Genomic DNA, 16,784 nt, shown 5'->3' on the forward strand with positions numbered 1-16,784 from the left:
GGCGGGACATGTGGCTCGCATGAATGACACAGAAGTACCAAAAAGAATATTACAAGAAATGCCAGGAGGGCAGAGAGGACGTGGTCGACCAAGAGCCAGATGGGAAGATGGAGTAATCGAAGATTTTACGAAGAGGGGCTATAGAAACTGGAGAATATTGGCAAAGGACCGAGAGAAATGGAAGGAAATTGTAGAAGAGGCCAAGGCTCATCATGAGCCGTAGAGCCAAGAAAGAAGAAGAAGATGTCTATCGTATCTTGGGGATTAATCGTCCGCGTCGGGGCGGTTTTCTGTAGACGTGAACACATAGTATATGCCTTAAGTGTGGAAGATTAAGGCAAAGGAAATTGTATGTAAAATGAGAACGTTTCACGAGTGGCTGAATATTCGCTTAACCATCGTGGTCTTGTCGTGGAGACCACATCCATTCGAGTTGCGACCGTTACGCGCTCCCTCGTGAGAAGAACTTGCGTGTTACATAACTAACGTGAACTGTGCGTATCAGAACAAAAAGTAGTTATTGCACATGTGATTTCTGCTCTAAGTAGAACAGTTTTACCAGAGTTTTGTGTGAGCTATTTCACCGTGTGTCCTTTCCCCAGCCCTGTAGACGTTCGTTACTTACAGGAACGCACGCTGTTGGTGGAACTTGCCACGGCGTATCAAGTATATGGATGATTACAGACACCGGTCAACAGCAGTCATCGTCGTAACGTGTGTCCTCCCGTAATTATGCTAAATGGCTCTGAGCACTATGGGACTTAACATGTGAGGTCATCAGTCACCTAGAACTTAGAACTACTTAAACCTAACTAACCTAAGGACATCACAACATCCATGCCCGAGGCAGGATTCGAACCTGCGACCGTAGCGGTCGCGCGGTTCCGGACTGAAGCGCCTAGAACCGCTCGGCCACGAAGGCCGAACGAAATTATGCACGTTGTTGCAGTGCCGCTGCGCGTTATTGGACGGGCTCCGGCGGCCGCACTTACCCTTTGCCCTTGATGATGTACTTGCCCTTGGTCTTGCCCTGGGCGCAGGTGAACTGCGAGCACGGCTCGCGGATGCGGTGCCACGTCTGGCCCACGGCGTAGCCCTCGTTGCGGCGTGCGTCGTAGCACTTGCCAGGGTGCTCTGTGGGACACAACATTGTCACATTTAAGGCATGAAAACATCATCCATCCATCGCTAGTAGCTCTACGAGGGCTGTTCGGAAAGTAAGTTCCGATCGGTCGCGAAATGGAAACCACAGAAAATCCGATGAAACTTTGCACAGCTGTGTTGGGCAGTGTCTCTAGTACGCCCGTCAATCGCGTCACGACGCTCTTTTATGTTATGAGAGCAGAGTCAGCACGTAAAGATGCCCAGGGAACAGCATTTCCCACCAAGTATGAGGGCATGGTGAGAAATATCGCCGAATGGCATGCATCACATACAATGTCATGCGGTTCCTTCTCCGTGACAATTTTCGGCGGAACTCTGCAGGGCAATGAAGACGCTCCTGTAGCGTTTTCGATGGGAAGCCACAACACAGCCCGTAACAGGCTGGCCGTGAGTTTCATCTCTGCTGCCATGAACTGCCGGCTTTGAAGCCAACATTTTGGCACACTCAGCGACATGAAGACCAACGTAAAGTATTGGCGGAAAGTACAGGCGGCTGCCTTCTATGACGAGAATATGGGAAAGTTGGCGCAACGCTGCGACAGATGTCTACGTCGGAACGGCGACTATGTGGAGGTAGCTGTAATGTGTGGCTAGAGCAGCTGAAAATAAAACATTTCTGATTTTCATAGTGGTTTCCATTTCGCGACCGATCGTAACTTACTTTCCGAATAGCGCTCTTGTCAAAACTGCAACCCCACGATGGAAGCATGTACATTATCCCTCTATAGGGTGTAACAAAAAGGTATGACGAAACTTTCAGGAAATAATCATCTTTGAGTTGAAACTCTTTTAACAAAACATATGTTTTTGGAAGGGGTCCACTTTTAGCAAAACACAATTTTGTTTTTTATCCATACATGTTTCACTGCAGTTGCAGCATTTTCAGTGGACTTTTATTTTATGGCTGTCAGAGACAAAGAATGTTCTTCACTGTTTGTATACATGTAAATATTGAAATATTGGTTTTTAAATCGTGATTACAGATGTTTGAAGAAACACATAAAATTATGAATTCGTACCTTTTTACCACATTGTGTGGTTTTTCTGATGTATTATGTTTCTACAGCGACTGTTTTGTTTCACAGTTTGCCATATGCAACCACATACACCTTAAAGTAGACAAATTTTTGAAGCCAAAATTACGATTTAAAATTGTTATGACTATGCCTGAAGTTAATTAATTCTGTGTGGAAGGTTGCGTGTATGTGTCTATTTACAGTATGTTTCACTTATGTTTTGTTTTTTCCTCATCTTCTTCATTGTGAAGCACTATATATTGAGCTGTCACTGAAACAGTTGAAGGTGTTTCTGGTGGTTGCTCTGAATCTTTCAGAGGCGTCCTGTGCATTATACGTGTGTGTGTGTATGAGAGACAGAGACAGAGAGAGAGAGAGAGAGAGGGGGGGGGGGGTGGGAATGGGTGGGTCTGAGGATTTTATTTTTCATTATTATTATTTTATTTTACTTTTCTTTGTGTGAAAAGGGGGGGAGAGAGAGAGAGAGAGAGAGAGAGAGAGAGAGAGAGAGAGAGAGAGAGAGTGAGAGAGAGAGAGAGAGAGTGAGAGTGAGAGTATGTTTGAGGATTTTTCCTTTTTGTGTGTGTGTGTTTGTGGGGGGGGGGGGGGGGGGAACGTTCCTCAGACATGTGTGCCAATAATAAATCGTAAGATTGTCGTGTCTGTCTGTTTGAGCTCGCTTCTCCAAAACTACTAGCAAGATTCTTGCAGGTGACTTCAGCATAGTTTAGGACGCCATACAGGCTTTAGCTCGTCAAAATCGGACCCCGGAAAAAAAGATATCGTGATTTAAAGTTTTACAAAAACCGCCTTGTCCGTCTGTCTGTTTGCACACGCTAACCTCCAAAAGTAATAGACGAATTATTTTCATGGTGTTTTCACAGGTAATTTGAGCATAACTTGGGGTACCGTATAGAGTTTATTTCATGAAAGTCGGATAACGAAAGAAAAGATATCGTAATTTAAAGTTTTATCGATACTAGTATTATAAATGCAAAACTAACTCTGTCACATTTTCACGATTAACCCGCTGAACCGATTTCGACAAAATTTGATGTGGATGTAGCTTGAACCCTGAAGAAGATCACAGGCTGCTTTAGAAAGTGTGTAGTACAAGATGCTTATCGATCTGAAGAATATCACGCGATTTAGGAAAGAATACTTAGAGACAATGGGGTGGTACCGATCAGCGGATGGCAGCGATTAGTTTGTTAACGTCAATACATTCTGCCCTAGAGAAGTGTGGTGAGCGCTACATTCTACCCGGTTGAACACTGAACTAACTACAATCGGCCACTAATCAATTTTCGCATTGTTGTCGCAGTGAAGTACACAAGTGCTCTTCAAACAAATTCCTTCTTATTTCTTCAAGTCTTTCAGTCAACTTAAGTAACGTTTGCACATGAATTTTTAATGGGTTAATTGTACAGATGTATTTGTGAAATTTTCAACATCATTTGAGATCAAGGTTTACGTTTTTAAATTATCTTGTTGTAATGTTAGATTATGAAAGTCTGTAGTATACATGTTGGGTAGCACCGGTCAAGTGAGTGATCGTCACAAACCCTCACAGACTTAAAGATACTAATGCATTGACCTTTTATATCTGTGTTTCTTTTAACTATAGTAGATTGCAAGAAAGTGTATTCTCTTTATGATGCCTAGGACTTGGAAAAGGACTGCTGGCAGGGGAGAACGGACTGAGGAAAAGCTGCAACAGGCAATAGTATTTATCAATTAAGGGCGTTCCATAAGGGCATCAAGTAAATAATTCAACATTCCATTCAAAAAATTGCGTGACAGGAAATTTAACGAAATTTCAGGAGGTCAACTTTTTGGTCGAAAAGTAGTTTTTCCTCAAGAGCAGGAGACAGCTTAGGCTGAACGAGTAAAGTTGATGGACAATACTTTTTGTGGACTAACTCCATATGCCGAGGCAAACAATGTGCATAGCAATTTTTCCAAAATTTCCTGCTTAGCTGGCTTTATTATCATACTGTCTTACAGTCTTTAACTGACAGGAAGAAAAATATTTTTTGATAATTTGGGAGCTGTGATGACAAAACCTGCTTTCACACTGGGTCGTATTTTTAACAGGGACGAGACAGGAGTGACAACTGTCCAAGAACCTGGAAAAGTGATTGGCACTAGAAGAAAAGAAGATTTGGCTCTGTGGTTAGATGGGAGCGAGGAAAAATGGTAACAGTAATTTTTTGCATGAATGCTGGAGGGCACAATATTCTGCCTATGTTTACATTCCCCCGAAAAAGAACGTCCCCACATTTGCAAAAGGATGGCCCTCCATCTGTGCTTTATGATTGTTCCCGTAATGGTTGATCAAATGAAGCTTTAGTCGTTACTCTGCTTAAGCACTTCATTCACCACTCAAAGGCTAGCGTAGACAATAAAGTACTTTTGGTTCTGGAGAATCATAGTACCCATGCCACCTTCCAGTCATATGATTTGCCTTATGATAACGGTATAATTATGCTCTGATCCCACCATAATCGTCTCTTCGGCTTCAGCCACTCTACGTCTGATTGTATTCACCTTTGAAATCTGGCTTTCGACGTGAATGTGATATCAGATCCACATGCCTACAGAAAACAATCCTGTATGATACTGCGGGAGCGTTTAACACTGCGCATTCCATATTAACCACTATTAGAAATGCTGTTCCTGGGTTCAAACAAACAGGTATTTTCTTATGAAGCCAGATACAGTAACAGATGAAGATTACTTACCAGCTGAAGCCATTTTGTAACATGATGAAATTCCAGGAATAGCCGTAAGTGAGTGACGAGCCAGTGAGCACATCACCTACGAGCAAAACGAAGTCGAGTGACTCGGCGCATTCAGGATCCTGTTTGGCAAGTAGGCCATCCAAATCACCTTCCAGTGGCCAGATGGCTCCAATGACACAGCCCAAAGAAATTCTTGATATCACTTCTCAATCAAAACGTAGATCTGTTTCAGAATTTGGAGAGCTAAGCCCAACACCATCTTCAGAAGGTCAAAACAAACCAAAGAAACCAGAGGAAAACACACAAAACAATCAGAAATTTTAATTGGAAGTTCTCAAAAGAAAAAAAACTGGAGTGCAAACTGTTAAACACGAAATCCCTTAAGGAACGTAGGCCGAAATAGGCAAAACGAAAGAAACCAACGATGACGATGAAAGCTAAGAAACGCAACCACAATTCAAAGTTTGGTTCCCAAGCAATAAAAATTAAGAAATGTGGTTCGTTTGCGGGGAATTTGAGCAAAATGGCAAAGAGTGGTACAGGTGTACAAGCAGTGGGCTTTGGAGCCGTCCTCTTTGCAGTGGGGCTGATTCAGCTATAAACTATTTTACTATTTTTGTGGCATTTGATTGAAGAAGTAGTAGACCTAAGCTTTAGTTTTAATTTTAAAAAAAGACTCAAACTTTTATTTGTCTCTCTCAAATAAGCTAAACACGTTGGTAACTGTTCAGTTAATTTCCTCGCAAGGCCTATTTTTTATATCATTCTTCTGGTTAAAATTATTTCAAGCTATATTATTTGTAAGAATTTTTAACACAATGGATAAAATATATGTATATAATAATTAAATTTCAAAATTATTAAAATACATAAGATAAATATTAGATTGTTATTGTTCCACGGGTAGGAGAATGCTGGTTTTTTGTTTGGCAGATTCTGTGCTAATGGATTGACCACAGGCAGTAGAATATATTTATCTGTCATTTCAAGAAAAATTTTAAATTTCAGATGGACAAATTCTGAGTCTTTTGTTTCCTTGACTGATCGGTGCTTCCTCATTCTCCTATTCTTAGAAAAGCTATTTACTTTTTGACTTTCGATCATACACTATAAGATAAAAACAACAGCGCACTATAAAGAAACAATGTGAATGGGACGGAAATCGACAGGTGTGATGAACATGTACGGACAAACAAATGGTTATAATTTCGAATGGGAAAGAGAGAAAGAGCAAGTCAATAACGTGTTGGTCTATCTCCGGTCCTTATGCAAGAAGTTATTCGGCTTGGAATTGATTGATAAACTTCTTGGACGTGTTCTGATGGATTTCGTGCCAAATTCTGTCCAAGTGGTAAGCTAGAGCATTAAAATCTCGAACTAGTTGGAGCGCCCTGCTCATAATGCTCAAACGTTCTTAATTTGGGGGAGAGATTTGGCAACCTTGCTGGCCAAGACAGAGTTTGACAAGCACGACAAGCAGTAGAAACTTTTGCCATTGCGGCTAGGCATTATGTTGCTGAAATGTAAGACCAGGATGGCTTGCCATGAAGGGCAACAAAACGGGACGTAGCACGTCGTCGACGTACCACTGTGCGGATGACAACTGAAGAGGTCCTGAAATGGAAAGAAATTGTGAGTCAGACCATCGCTGCTGGCTGTTGGACGGTATGGTAGGCGACAGTCAGGTCGGTATCCAATCACTACACTGTCTGAGGCGTCTCGAGACACGTCCTCGCTGGTCATCAAGGCTCACTTCAAAGCGAGGCTCATGCCCGAAGAAAATGCTACTCCAGTCAATGCCATTCCAGGCCGAAGACATGTCTTGAGACGCCGTGAACAGCGGTGCGATACCAACCTGACTGTTGTCACTTCTGGTATCTCAATGTAGCTTTCTGTGACACACTAGACAATTCTTTCCCATTCCGCGAAAGCAACAGAAGACATTGTTAATGATGTTTTTCAAAGAATTATTAAGTGGTTATCTGAAAATGGACTCTCCGTAAAGAGTTCAATACCGCAGAACCCCTTGATAATGTCTTTGGCACGATTAACTGTTGCTTTTTCTCTAATGGGATTAATTATAAAACTAGTATCGGCTGAAAGAAGTACGAATTTTGCTTGATCAATGTTAAGGTCATTCACTTAGATAAGGAATAGGAGTGGATCCAAACTTAATCCTGTGGGATTCCGTTCGTAATTTCTCCCCATTCATTAAAATTTTGCTCTTCTTCCAACGTTGTTTGAATAAGTCAGCACAACCTCTTACATCCTGCTTGCTAATATGAGTCAAACTTGTTGTTTGTAAAACCATCAATTCCTAAAAGTTAAGATTTTCTGAGAGAGTAAAATGATGTAAGCAATCAAACGCCTTGGAAATATCACAGAAAACACTATCTGGCGATAATTTATTATTTAAGGTTTGTCATGTTTGATGACAATGTATAAATAGCATTTTCAGTCGAGCAATCCTTCTGGAATCAAAACTGTAATGTGATAAGTATATTATTCCTACATAAATGTGAGACTACTCAAGAGTACATTACTTTTTAAAATATTTTGGGAAAAAAAGTCAGTGAGGAAATTTGACTATAATTATTCACGTGTTTCTAGTCACCTTTCTTATAAACAAATTGATCAATAATATACTTCTGTCTGGAAAAATTTCTTGTTCTAATGACGCATCACATATATCACTAAGAACAGTACTTACTAAGTTCGGACAACTCTTAAGAATCTGTCTGGAATACCAAAAACCATAAAACCTTTTGTTTTTGAGGATTTTAATAATTTTATTATATTCAGTGAAGAATGTTGGTGCTGTTACTTATCAGGATGGTTATTAGCTTCGGTTTCATCTGGAATTTTCGGAACCAGAGAAAGAGTTTATGATCATGAGTTGAATCTTAGTCTAATGTTAACATTTATGGCTGACTAAAAGGCGTCAATCTTCTACCCATTTCTCACAGGCCAGTTTTAGAATCATCTTGAAATCGGAAGGAGATAGATTGAGGTACATATAGGCCCAGAGACACCGACCTGCAACACCTACTGATCGTCATTGTAACCATACGTACAAGAACTGGGCCCCAGAGAAAAAAAATCCTTTCTCTCTGCTAATGTTGCACTGGTTCTCTTAACATTTCAAATTTGGATGCTCGTTTTTCTGTCCCATTTCGGGTTTTCAATACATTTTCTGATGGATACTAAAAGTAGGTTTCAAAACCTCGAAAGAGGATCAATTCTGAGAGCATTTTGTAATGCTATCGGTTCCGCAGTAAAACGGAACAACTTGAGGTCAGTTGCAATAACTTGCAATAATTCTCTCTGGGGACAAAGACAGCAAGGTTACTACAGAAGTCTTCTAATATCGAAAACCACCAGATAACAACTGAACAAAGTGTGGTCAATGAAGTTTAACTTAAGCGGAGACACTTCAGTTAATCGTGCCAAAGACATTTTCCTTAAAACCGTAATAGAGATAGTATACTTTTTCCGCCTGTTACCTGAGTGGAGTCCCAAATGGACTATGTGCCTTTCGAGTTAAATGCAATGGACGATGCTACTCAAAGAATGAAGTGTTATCACTCCATGGGGTAAAATACCACTTTTCCGATGTATTCAAAACTTCTTCAATATGATTTCAAATTTAACTCTCCTGTATGTCGGGCACTTTATGTAATTAGGTAAGTGATTAACGACTTTGGTTGTAGCACTGTGCACCAACACCTCAGAAAGTGTCTTGTTTGGTACAAAGGAATGAATGAATGGCGTCCTTCTACCTGTTTGTTTCTGTATTGGGGACCTCGTTGAACACCATTTTTACATTACTGGAGATCTTCTTCGCCGGTTAGACTCTCAAAATAGAGTTCCTTGACTGTCTGTCTTCTCATTTACCCAGAACTGTTCTTACTACTTTATGTATATGCCATCTGTAGTACTTGATGTCTTCCCTCTTTAATCTAATCTTCCTTGTGTCTTTCGTAACATTTCAGAATCATCTGTATGGAACTTAAGATCTCTGACTCAGAATTTTGAAGATTTATTTTGCAAGAACCTTTCTCGTTCATTCTAAAAAAGTCTCCGTGTAATTTTAGTTTTCTAAAATATTTCATGGCACGATCCCTTTCCTGGTAAGGTTATTTTATGCCTCTTAGCCTCTATGGTACTAACCACCAAACCTTTGGACGCTCTAATTTGCGAAGAACGTACTGTTCAAGCCTCTGAGCTTCTCTTAACCTTGCCTTTCTTATAATTCTAAGAGTTTCACTTGGCTGTAGATACTCTATTACTGTGATAATGTTGTTGTGAGAGTTTAACTTGCCAATAGGGGACTTCCTCGTATAGATGTCGTTCGCCCTATGAAATCATTAGCTATCGTGTTTCATGTAGTCTTGGCTTTACTTTCACCAGTTACTAACTGAAAGATCCTCTCAAGATATTTGAAGCTGTAGAGTGTTTCAGTATTATCTCTTTCCAACACTTGTAATTATAAAAGTAGCTGTCCCGCGAGCTTTTCTCTGCATATAACAGGATAATATATTCTCGGCTTTCAAAGTGTATCATCTTAGATAAAATTATTGAACGCTAGACAGCCAGCACCACCACCGTACTCATGAGTTAGAAAGTACCTGAACTAAGTTGATTACGAAGCTCCAGAAGCTGTTTCTTGTGATTTAGTTCTCTTTAATTTGTACACTCAAAACCTTTGGTGATTTTGCCTTATCGGCCGACATACTCAATTTATCAACGATGGCGTACCTTCTTATGTGGAGACCTTAGCAGGTTGTATGTGTGTTTATAGTGTATTTAAAACCGTGGCTGTACAGTGTGATTACATGGCGACGTCACAAACTTTCAGGGACGATAGAGAAGAATAAATGTATCAGTCTGAGGAAGGAACCCTGGTCCGGAAACGACTGATGTAAAGTTACAAGCGACCTTTGTTCTTTTAATCTGACAGTGGGCCTCTTCTACTGCAGGATATTTGCTTTCCAATTATGGGAGGAAGTAGTATGGACCAAGAAAAAAACGTCTTGTAAACAAGGGACAAGAAACGCATACCTTAAGACAGTAAACTGGTAGTCAAGATCGCAGGAATTCTTTTTATTCCATGATTAACGGGTCGGCGAAACTAAAGACACCATCATCGGATGTTAGGACACATACAGGTTACAACATCAAGGCAAACCTGTATGTGTCCTAAGATCCGATGATGGCGAGTTTAGTTTCGCCGAAACCGGTAATCATGGAATAAAAAGAATTCCTGTGATCTTGCCTACCAGTTTATTGTTTTACAAGCATCTAGATCGCTCCCACATGAGCACAATGTGCTCCCTACAGCATACCTTAAGAGCTTAAGCACTTCTTCAGCAGAAGAGAAGGCTTTACAATAGCTATGATGAACAACTACTCACAGTTCTGGAGGTATGAATTCTAAAACCCGTTTTACTGGACGTTTTTTCTTGTTTCGGTGCACACTGCCTCCTGCCAAAACTGGAAAGCAAAGAGTCTGCAGTAGTAGAGGTCCACCGTCAGAGGTATCAGAATGAGTTTCGATTATACACTCCTGGAAATTGAAATAAGAACACCGTGAATTCATTGTCCCAGGAAGGGGAAACTTTATTGACACATTCCTGGGGTCAGATACATCACATGATCACACTGACAGAACCACAGGCACATAGACACAGGCAACAGAGCATGCACAATGTCGGCACTAGTACAGTGTATATCCACCTTTCGCAGCAATGCAGGCTGCTATTCTCCCATGGAGACGATCGTAGAGATGCTGGATGTAGTCCTGTGGAACGGCTTGCCATGCCATTTCCACCTGGCGCCTCAGTTGGACCAGCGATCGTGCTGGACGTGCAGACCGCGTGAGACGACGCTTCATCCAGTCCCAAACATGCTCAATGGGGGACAGATCCGGAGATCTTGCTGGCCAGGGTAGTTGACTTACACCTTCTAGAGCACGTTGGGTGGCACGGGATACATGCGGACGTGCATTGTCCTGTTGGAACAGCAAGTTCCCTTGCCGGTCTAGGAATGGTAGAACGATGGGTTCGATGACGGTTTGGATGTACCGTGCACTATTCAGTGTCCCCTCGACGATCACCAGTGGTGTACGGCCAGTGTAGGAGATCGCTCCCCATACCATGATGCCGGGTGTTGGCCCTGTGTGCCTCGGTCGTATGCAGTCCTGATTGTGGCGCTCACCTGCACGGCGCCAAACACGCATACGACCATCATTGGCACCAAGGCAGAAGCGACTCTCATCGCTGAAGACGACACGTCTCCATTCGTCCCTCCATTCACGCCTGTCGCGACACCACTGGAGGCGGGCTGCACGATGTTGGGGCGTGAGCGGAAGACGGCCTAACGGTGTGCGGGACCGTAGCCCAGCTTCATGGAGACGGTTGCGAATGGTCCTCGCCGATACCCCAGGAGCAACAGTGTCCCTAATTTGCTGGGAAGTGGCGGTGCGGTCCCCTACGGCACTGCGTAGGATCCTACGGTCTTGGCGTGCATCCGTGCGTCGCTGCGGTCCGGTCCCAGGTCGACGGGCACGTGCACCTTCCGCCGACCACTGGCGACAACATCGATGTAGTGTGGAGACCTCACGCCCCACGTGTTGAGCAATTCGGCGGTACGTCCACCCGGCCTCCCGCATGCCCACTATACGCCCTCGCTCAAAGTCCGTCAACTGCACATACGGTTCACGTCCACGCTGTCGCGGCATGCTACCAGTGTTAAAGACTGCGATGGAGCTCCGTCTTCCACGGCAAACTGGCTGACACTGACGGCGGCGGTGCACAAATGCTGCGCAGCTAGCGCCATTCGACGGCCAACACCGCGGTTCCTGGTGTGTCCGCTGTGCCGTGCGTGTGATCATTGCTTGTACAGCCCTCTCGCAGTGTCCGGAGCAAGTATGGTGGGTCTGACACACCGGTGTCAATGTGTTCTTTTTTCCATTTCCAGGAGTGTAGTTTTGTGCCGGCCAGGGTGGCCGAGCGGTTAAAGGCGCTACAGTCTGGAACCGCACGACCGCTACGGTCGCAGGTTCGAATCCTGCCTCGGGCGTGGATGTGTGTGATGTCCTTAGGTTAGTTAGGTTTAAGTAGTTCTAAGTTCTAGGGGACTTATGACCACAGCAGTTGAGTCCCATAGTGCTCAGAGCCATTTCATTATAGTTTTCAACTCTATCGCTTCCGGACCTGGGATCCTTACCTCAGATGGATACATTTACCCCTCTCTATCATCACTGAAAGTACGTAACGTCACGGAATCGCCCTGTTTGCAGCAGGCCACTCATAAGTTTTAAAGACATAATCTTCTACCTCTGTTTGTACTGGAATTGATTAAGCCTTTTGTTACCTTCAATAACAGTTAATTCTGTATTAATTCTGAAGGTGGCAGGGGTAAAATACAGGGAGCGAAACGCTATTTACAATTTGTACAGAAACCAGATGGCAGTTATAAGAGTCGAGGGCATGAAAGGGAAGCAGTGGTTGGGAAGGGAGTGAGACAGGGTTGTAACCTCTCCCAGATGTTATTCAGTCTGTATATTGAGCAAGCAGTAAAGGAAACAAAAGAAAAATTCGGAGTAGGTATTAAAATCCATGGAGAAGAAATAAAAACTTTGAGGTTCGCCGATGACATTGTAATTCTGTCAGAGACAGCAAAGAACCTGAAGAGCAGCTGAACGGAATGGATAGTGTCTTGAAAGGAGGATATGAGATGAACATCAACAAATGCAAAACGAGGATAATGGAATGTAGTCGAGTTGCCTCGGGTGATGCTGATGGAATTAGATTAGGAAATGAGACACTTAAAGTAATAAAGGAGTTTTGCTATTTGGGAAGCAAAATAACTGATGATGGTCGAAGTAAAGAGTATATGAAATGTAGACTGGCAATGGCAAGGAAAGCGTTTCTGAAGAAGAGAAATTTGTTAATGTCGAGTATAGATTTAAGTGTCAGGAAGTGGTTTCTAAAAGTATTTGTATGGAGTGTAGTCATGTATGGAAGTGATAAATAGTTTGTACAAGAAGAGAATAGAAGCTTTCGAAATGTGGTGCTACAGAAGAATGCTGAAGATTAGATGGGTAGATCACATAACTAATGAGGAGGTATTGAACAGGATTGGGGAGAGGAGGAGTTTGTGGCACAACTTGTCTAGAAGAAGGGATCGTTTGGTATGACATATTCTGAGGCATCAAGGGATCACCAATTTAGTATTGGAGGGCAGCGTGGGGGGTAAAAACCGTAGAAGGAGACCAAGAGATGAGTACACTAAGCAGATTCAGAAAGATGTAGGTTGCAGTAGGTACTGGGAGATGAAGAAGCTTGCACAGGATAGAGCAGCATGGAGAGCTGCATCAAACCAGTCTCAGGACTGAAGACTACAAGAACAACAACAACGTGTATTAAGTGGGACGTAGTTTATAAATATGACAAACAATAATGCACGTTGGATTGAACCTTGTTGTGCGCAGCACAAGGTTCTGACTTATTTTTATTTAAGCTTGGCATGAGCCAATTATTAGCTGTCTCATTAATTCCAGATGATGATACTTTAGCAAGAAAATGCAGTGATTTCCTCGATCAAATATCTTGAATTAGTCACCGGAAACAAATCTTTTTTACATGCATTGAAGTTCTTTGGTGAGGAAGGGCATGATATAACACCCCTGTGACGACGAAATCATTAGAGATGGAATACAATCTGTGACTAGAGAAGGATGGCGAAGGAAAGCAACCCCATTCTTTCCAGGGGAACCATCCCAACATTCGGTTCATGCTTAGGTGGAAACTAAACCTGCACGGCAAGAGGGGATTTGAACATTGCTCCTCTCGTATGCGAGTCCGGTGCATTCACCATTGCGGCATCTCTCTCCGTCAGCACTTTTTCAGCAGGAACTAGTGTCTCTTTTTGTAAATGTAAGTAATCGCACCGATGCATTTCAGCCTATGCGGAACACGATGCCACCACTATACGTAGGCGGGCCCAGTAAAGACACGAAGTTAGCGACTGCCTCTGTGCAGCGACAACCACGGGGTGCTGCAAGCAGCGGAGTGAGGCGGGTGTGCCGGCGGTACTCACTGGGGTTCTCGTTGACCTCCTCCTCGCGCTCCCAGGCGCAGACGGCAGCCACCAGCAGCGCGGCGGCCAGCAGTCCGTACATCGGCTTCATGTCTCTGCAACACACACACAACTGCTTAGCGTCACACTAGAGGATTCAGGCACTGAGCCGCGTGTACGGAAACAGAGGCCTCATTTCAGTTCCAGGCCCGCTATCTTACGATACCGCTTCAGTTCTCACACTACAACACATTACTTGATACTATAACAGGGCACTGCTATTGAAACACTTACACTACTGGCCATTAAAATTGCTACACAAAGAAGAAATGCAGATGCAGACAAATATATTATACGAGAACTGACATCTGATTACATTTGCATGCAATTTGGGTGCATAGATCCTGAGAAATCAGTACCCACATCAACCACATCTGGCCGTAATAACGGCCTTGATACTCCTGGGCCTTGAGTCAAACAGAGCTTGGATGGCGCGTACCAGTACAGCTGCCCATGCAGCTTCAACACGATACCACAGTTCGTCACGAGTAGTGACTGGCGTATTGTGACGAGCCAGTTGCTCGGTCACCATTGACCAGACGTTTTCAATTGATGAGAGATGTGGAGAATGTGCTGGCCAGGGCAACAGTCGAACATTTTCTGTATCCAGATAGGCCCGTACAGGACCTGCAACATGCGGTCGTGCATTATCCTGCTGAAATGTAGGGTTTCGCAGGGGTCGAATGAAGGATAGAGCCACGGGTCGTAACACATCTGAAATGTAACGTCCACTGTTCAAAGTGACGTCAATGCGAGCAAGAGGTGACCGAGACGTGTAACGAATTACACCCCATACCATCACACCGGGTGATACGCCAGTATGGCGATGACGAATACACGCTTTCAATGTGCGTTCATCCCGATGTCGCCAAACACGGATGCGACCATCATGATGCTGTAAACAGAACCTGGATTCATCCGTAAAAATGACGTTTTGCCATTCATGCACCCAGGTTCGTCGTTGAGTACACCATCGCAGGCGCTCCTGTCTGTGATGCAGCGTCAAGGGTAACTGCAACCATCGTCTCCGAGCTGATAGTCCATGCTGCTGCAAACGTCGTCGAACTGTTCGCGCAGATGGTTGTTGTCTTGCAAATGTCCTCATCTGTTGACTCAGGGATCGAGACGTGGCTGCACGATCCGTTACAGCCATGCGGATAAGATGCCTGTCATTTCGACTGTTAGTGATACGAGGCCGCTGGGATCCAGCACGGCGTTCCGTATTATCCTCCTGAACCCACCGATTCCATATTCTGCTAACAGTCATTGGATCTCGACCAACGTGAGCAGCAATATCAAGATACGATAAACTGCAATCGCGATAGGCTACAATCCGACCTTTATCAAAGTCGGAAACGTGTTGGTACGAATTTCTCCTCCTTACACGAGGCATCGCAACAACGTTTCACCAGGCAATGCCGGTCAGCTACTGTTTGTGTATGAGAAATCGGTTGGAAACTTTCCTCATGTCAGCAAAGTGTAGGTGTCGCCACCGGCGCCAACCTTGTGTGAATGCTCTGAAAAGCTAATCATTTGCATATCACAGCATCTTCTTCCTGTTGGTTAAATTTCGAGTCTGTAGCACATCATCTTCGTGGTGTAGCAATTTTAATGGCCAGTAATGTATAACTGTCTGAGGACATCGAAAAATTTCAAAGAAGGGCAGTTCGTTTTGCATTATCGCCAAATAGGGGAGAGAGTGACACGAAAATATAACACGAAAATTGGGGTCGCAACAATTAAAGCAAAGAAGTTTTTTTATATATTTGAGTGGTGTATGTTCTGTGGGAGATGTTCTCATGTTTATTACTATTATTATTTTCAGCCATAATGGCTATGTTTGTGCACCGTGACTTTGTGGGATAATTATTTATTTCAAGTTTCTGCTACCAGTCACTTTTTATTTTATGCTTAATCCAACAAGACGCGGCATCCTCTCATTGGAGTACCAATATTCGTCGCTACCTAAACGACAAACATCGGCATCGTTGAATTGAGCGTACTGGTGAAGATGAGGCTCTGTTTCCTTTGTCCCACAGACCGCCTGACCTAAGACCTTATGACTGTTTTGTTTGGGAGAGGAGGGGAAGGGTTGTACGATAAGGACGGTGTTTACGTATCCCCACTGCCAAAACACTCGAACAGATCAGAGAAGGTAACAGGATGTACAGCATAAGGTATGGAAGCAACAATACTATTGGTTCGACGTGTGTCGTGTGACTCATAGAACATTTGTAGAGTGCACAATGTAAACTTGATGAGTTTGCGGTTCTATTCCTTCATCAATCATATTTGTGTATGTAATACTTTGTATAATATACAGCTTCTAAAACGAATGAATCATTTATAGTAGCCCTGTACTACACTAATACGAACGTCAGTGGCTTGTGACTTACAAATTCAATGTACTTGTTCAAATCGAGCACCACCAGCATCGCAGCATTTGTCAGAGGCTCTACTGCGACTGGTATACGAGTCATTTCACTTCTTCATGTTTCGCCATCATATTGTAGTTACTGTTCGATGGTATACTGCTACTGTTAGGATTCTCTACAGGCTTCACTCCGGCGTCGCTCGATGAAGAGAATATATTGGAATCTCGGTCGCACCTCTTCGTCCTACACAGCGTTCTGGTGATGGACGCTGTAGTGTCGCTGCTACTTTAGAGATGCATTATCCTTTCGGAAGTAAAGTTCCCCATTCGCAATGAGCGCTCAAA

At 43.3% G+C, this 16,784-nt stretch overlaps 1 protein-coding gene across 1 annotated transcript in view; it reads right to left on the reverse strand.

Moving 5' to 3' along the window:
• LOC126419279 (U-scoloptoxin(16)-Er12a-like) overlaps nt 1-16,784 on the reverse strand; it is a 105,158-nt gene that overhangs the window by 15,333 nt on the left and 73,041 nt on the right. Inside the window, exons 2-3 of the mRNA XM_050086448.1 lie at nt 14,027-14,121; nt 993-1,134 (exon numbers count right to left, since the gene is read on the reverse strand). Coding sequence (XP_049942405.1) covers nt 993-1,134; nt 14,027-14,117 — 233 coding nt within the window. The 5' untranslated portion in view covers nt 14,118-14,121. The remainder of the gene's footprint in view (nt 1-992; nt 1,135-14,026; nt 14,122-16,784) is intronic.

The sequence above is a fragment of the Schistocerca serialis genome, chromosome 9 (assembly GCF_023864345.2).
Source record: "Schistocerca serialis cubense isolate TAMUIC-IGC-003099 chromosome 9, iqSchSeri2.2, whole genome shotgun sequence".
NCBI classification, from domain to species: Eukaryota; Metazoa; Arthropoda; class Insecta; order Orthoptera; family Acrididae; genus Schistocerca; species Schistocerca serialis.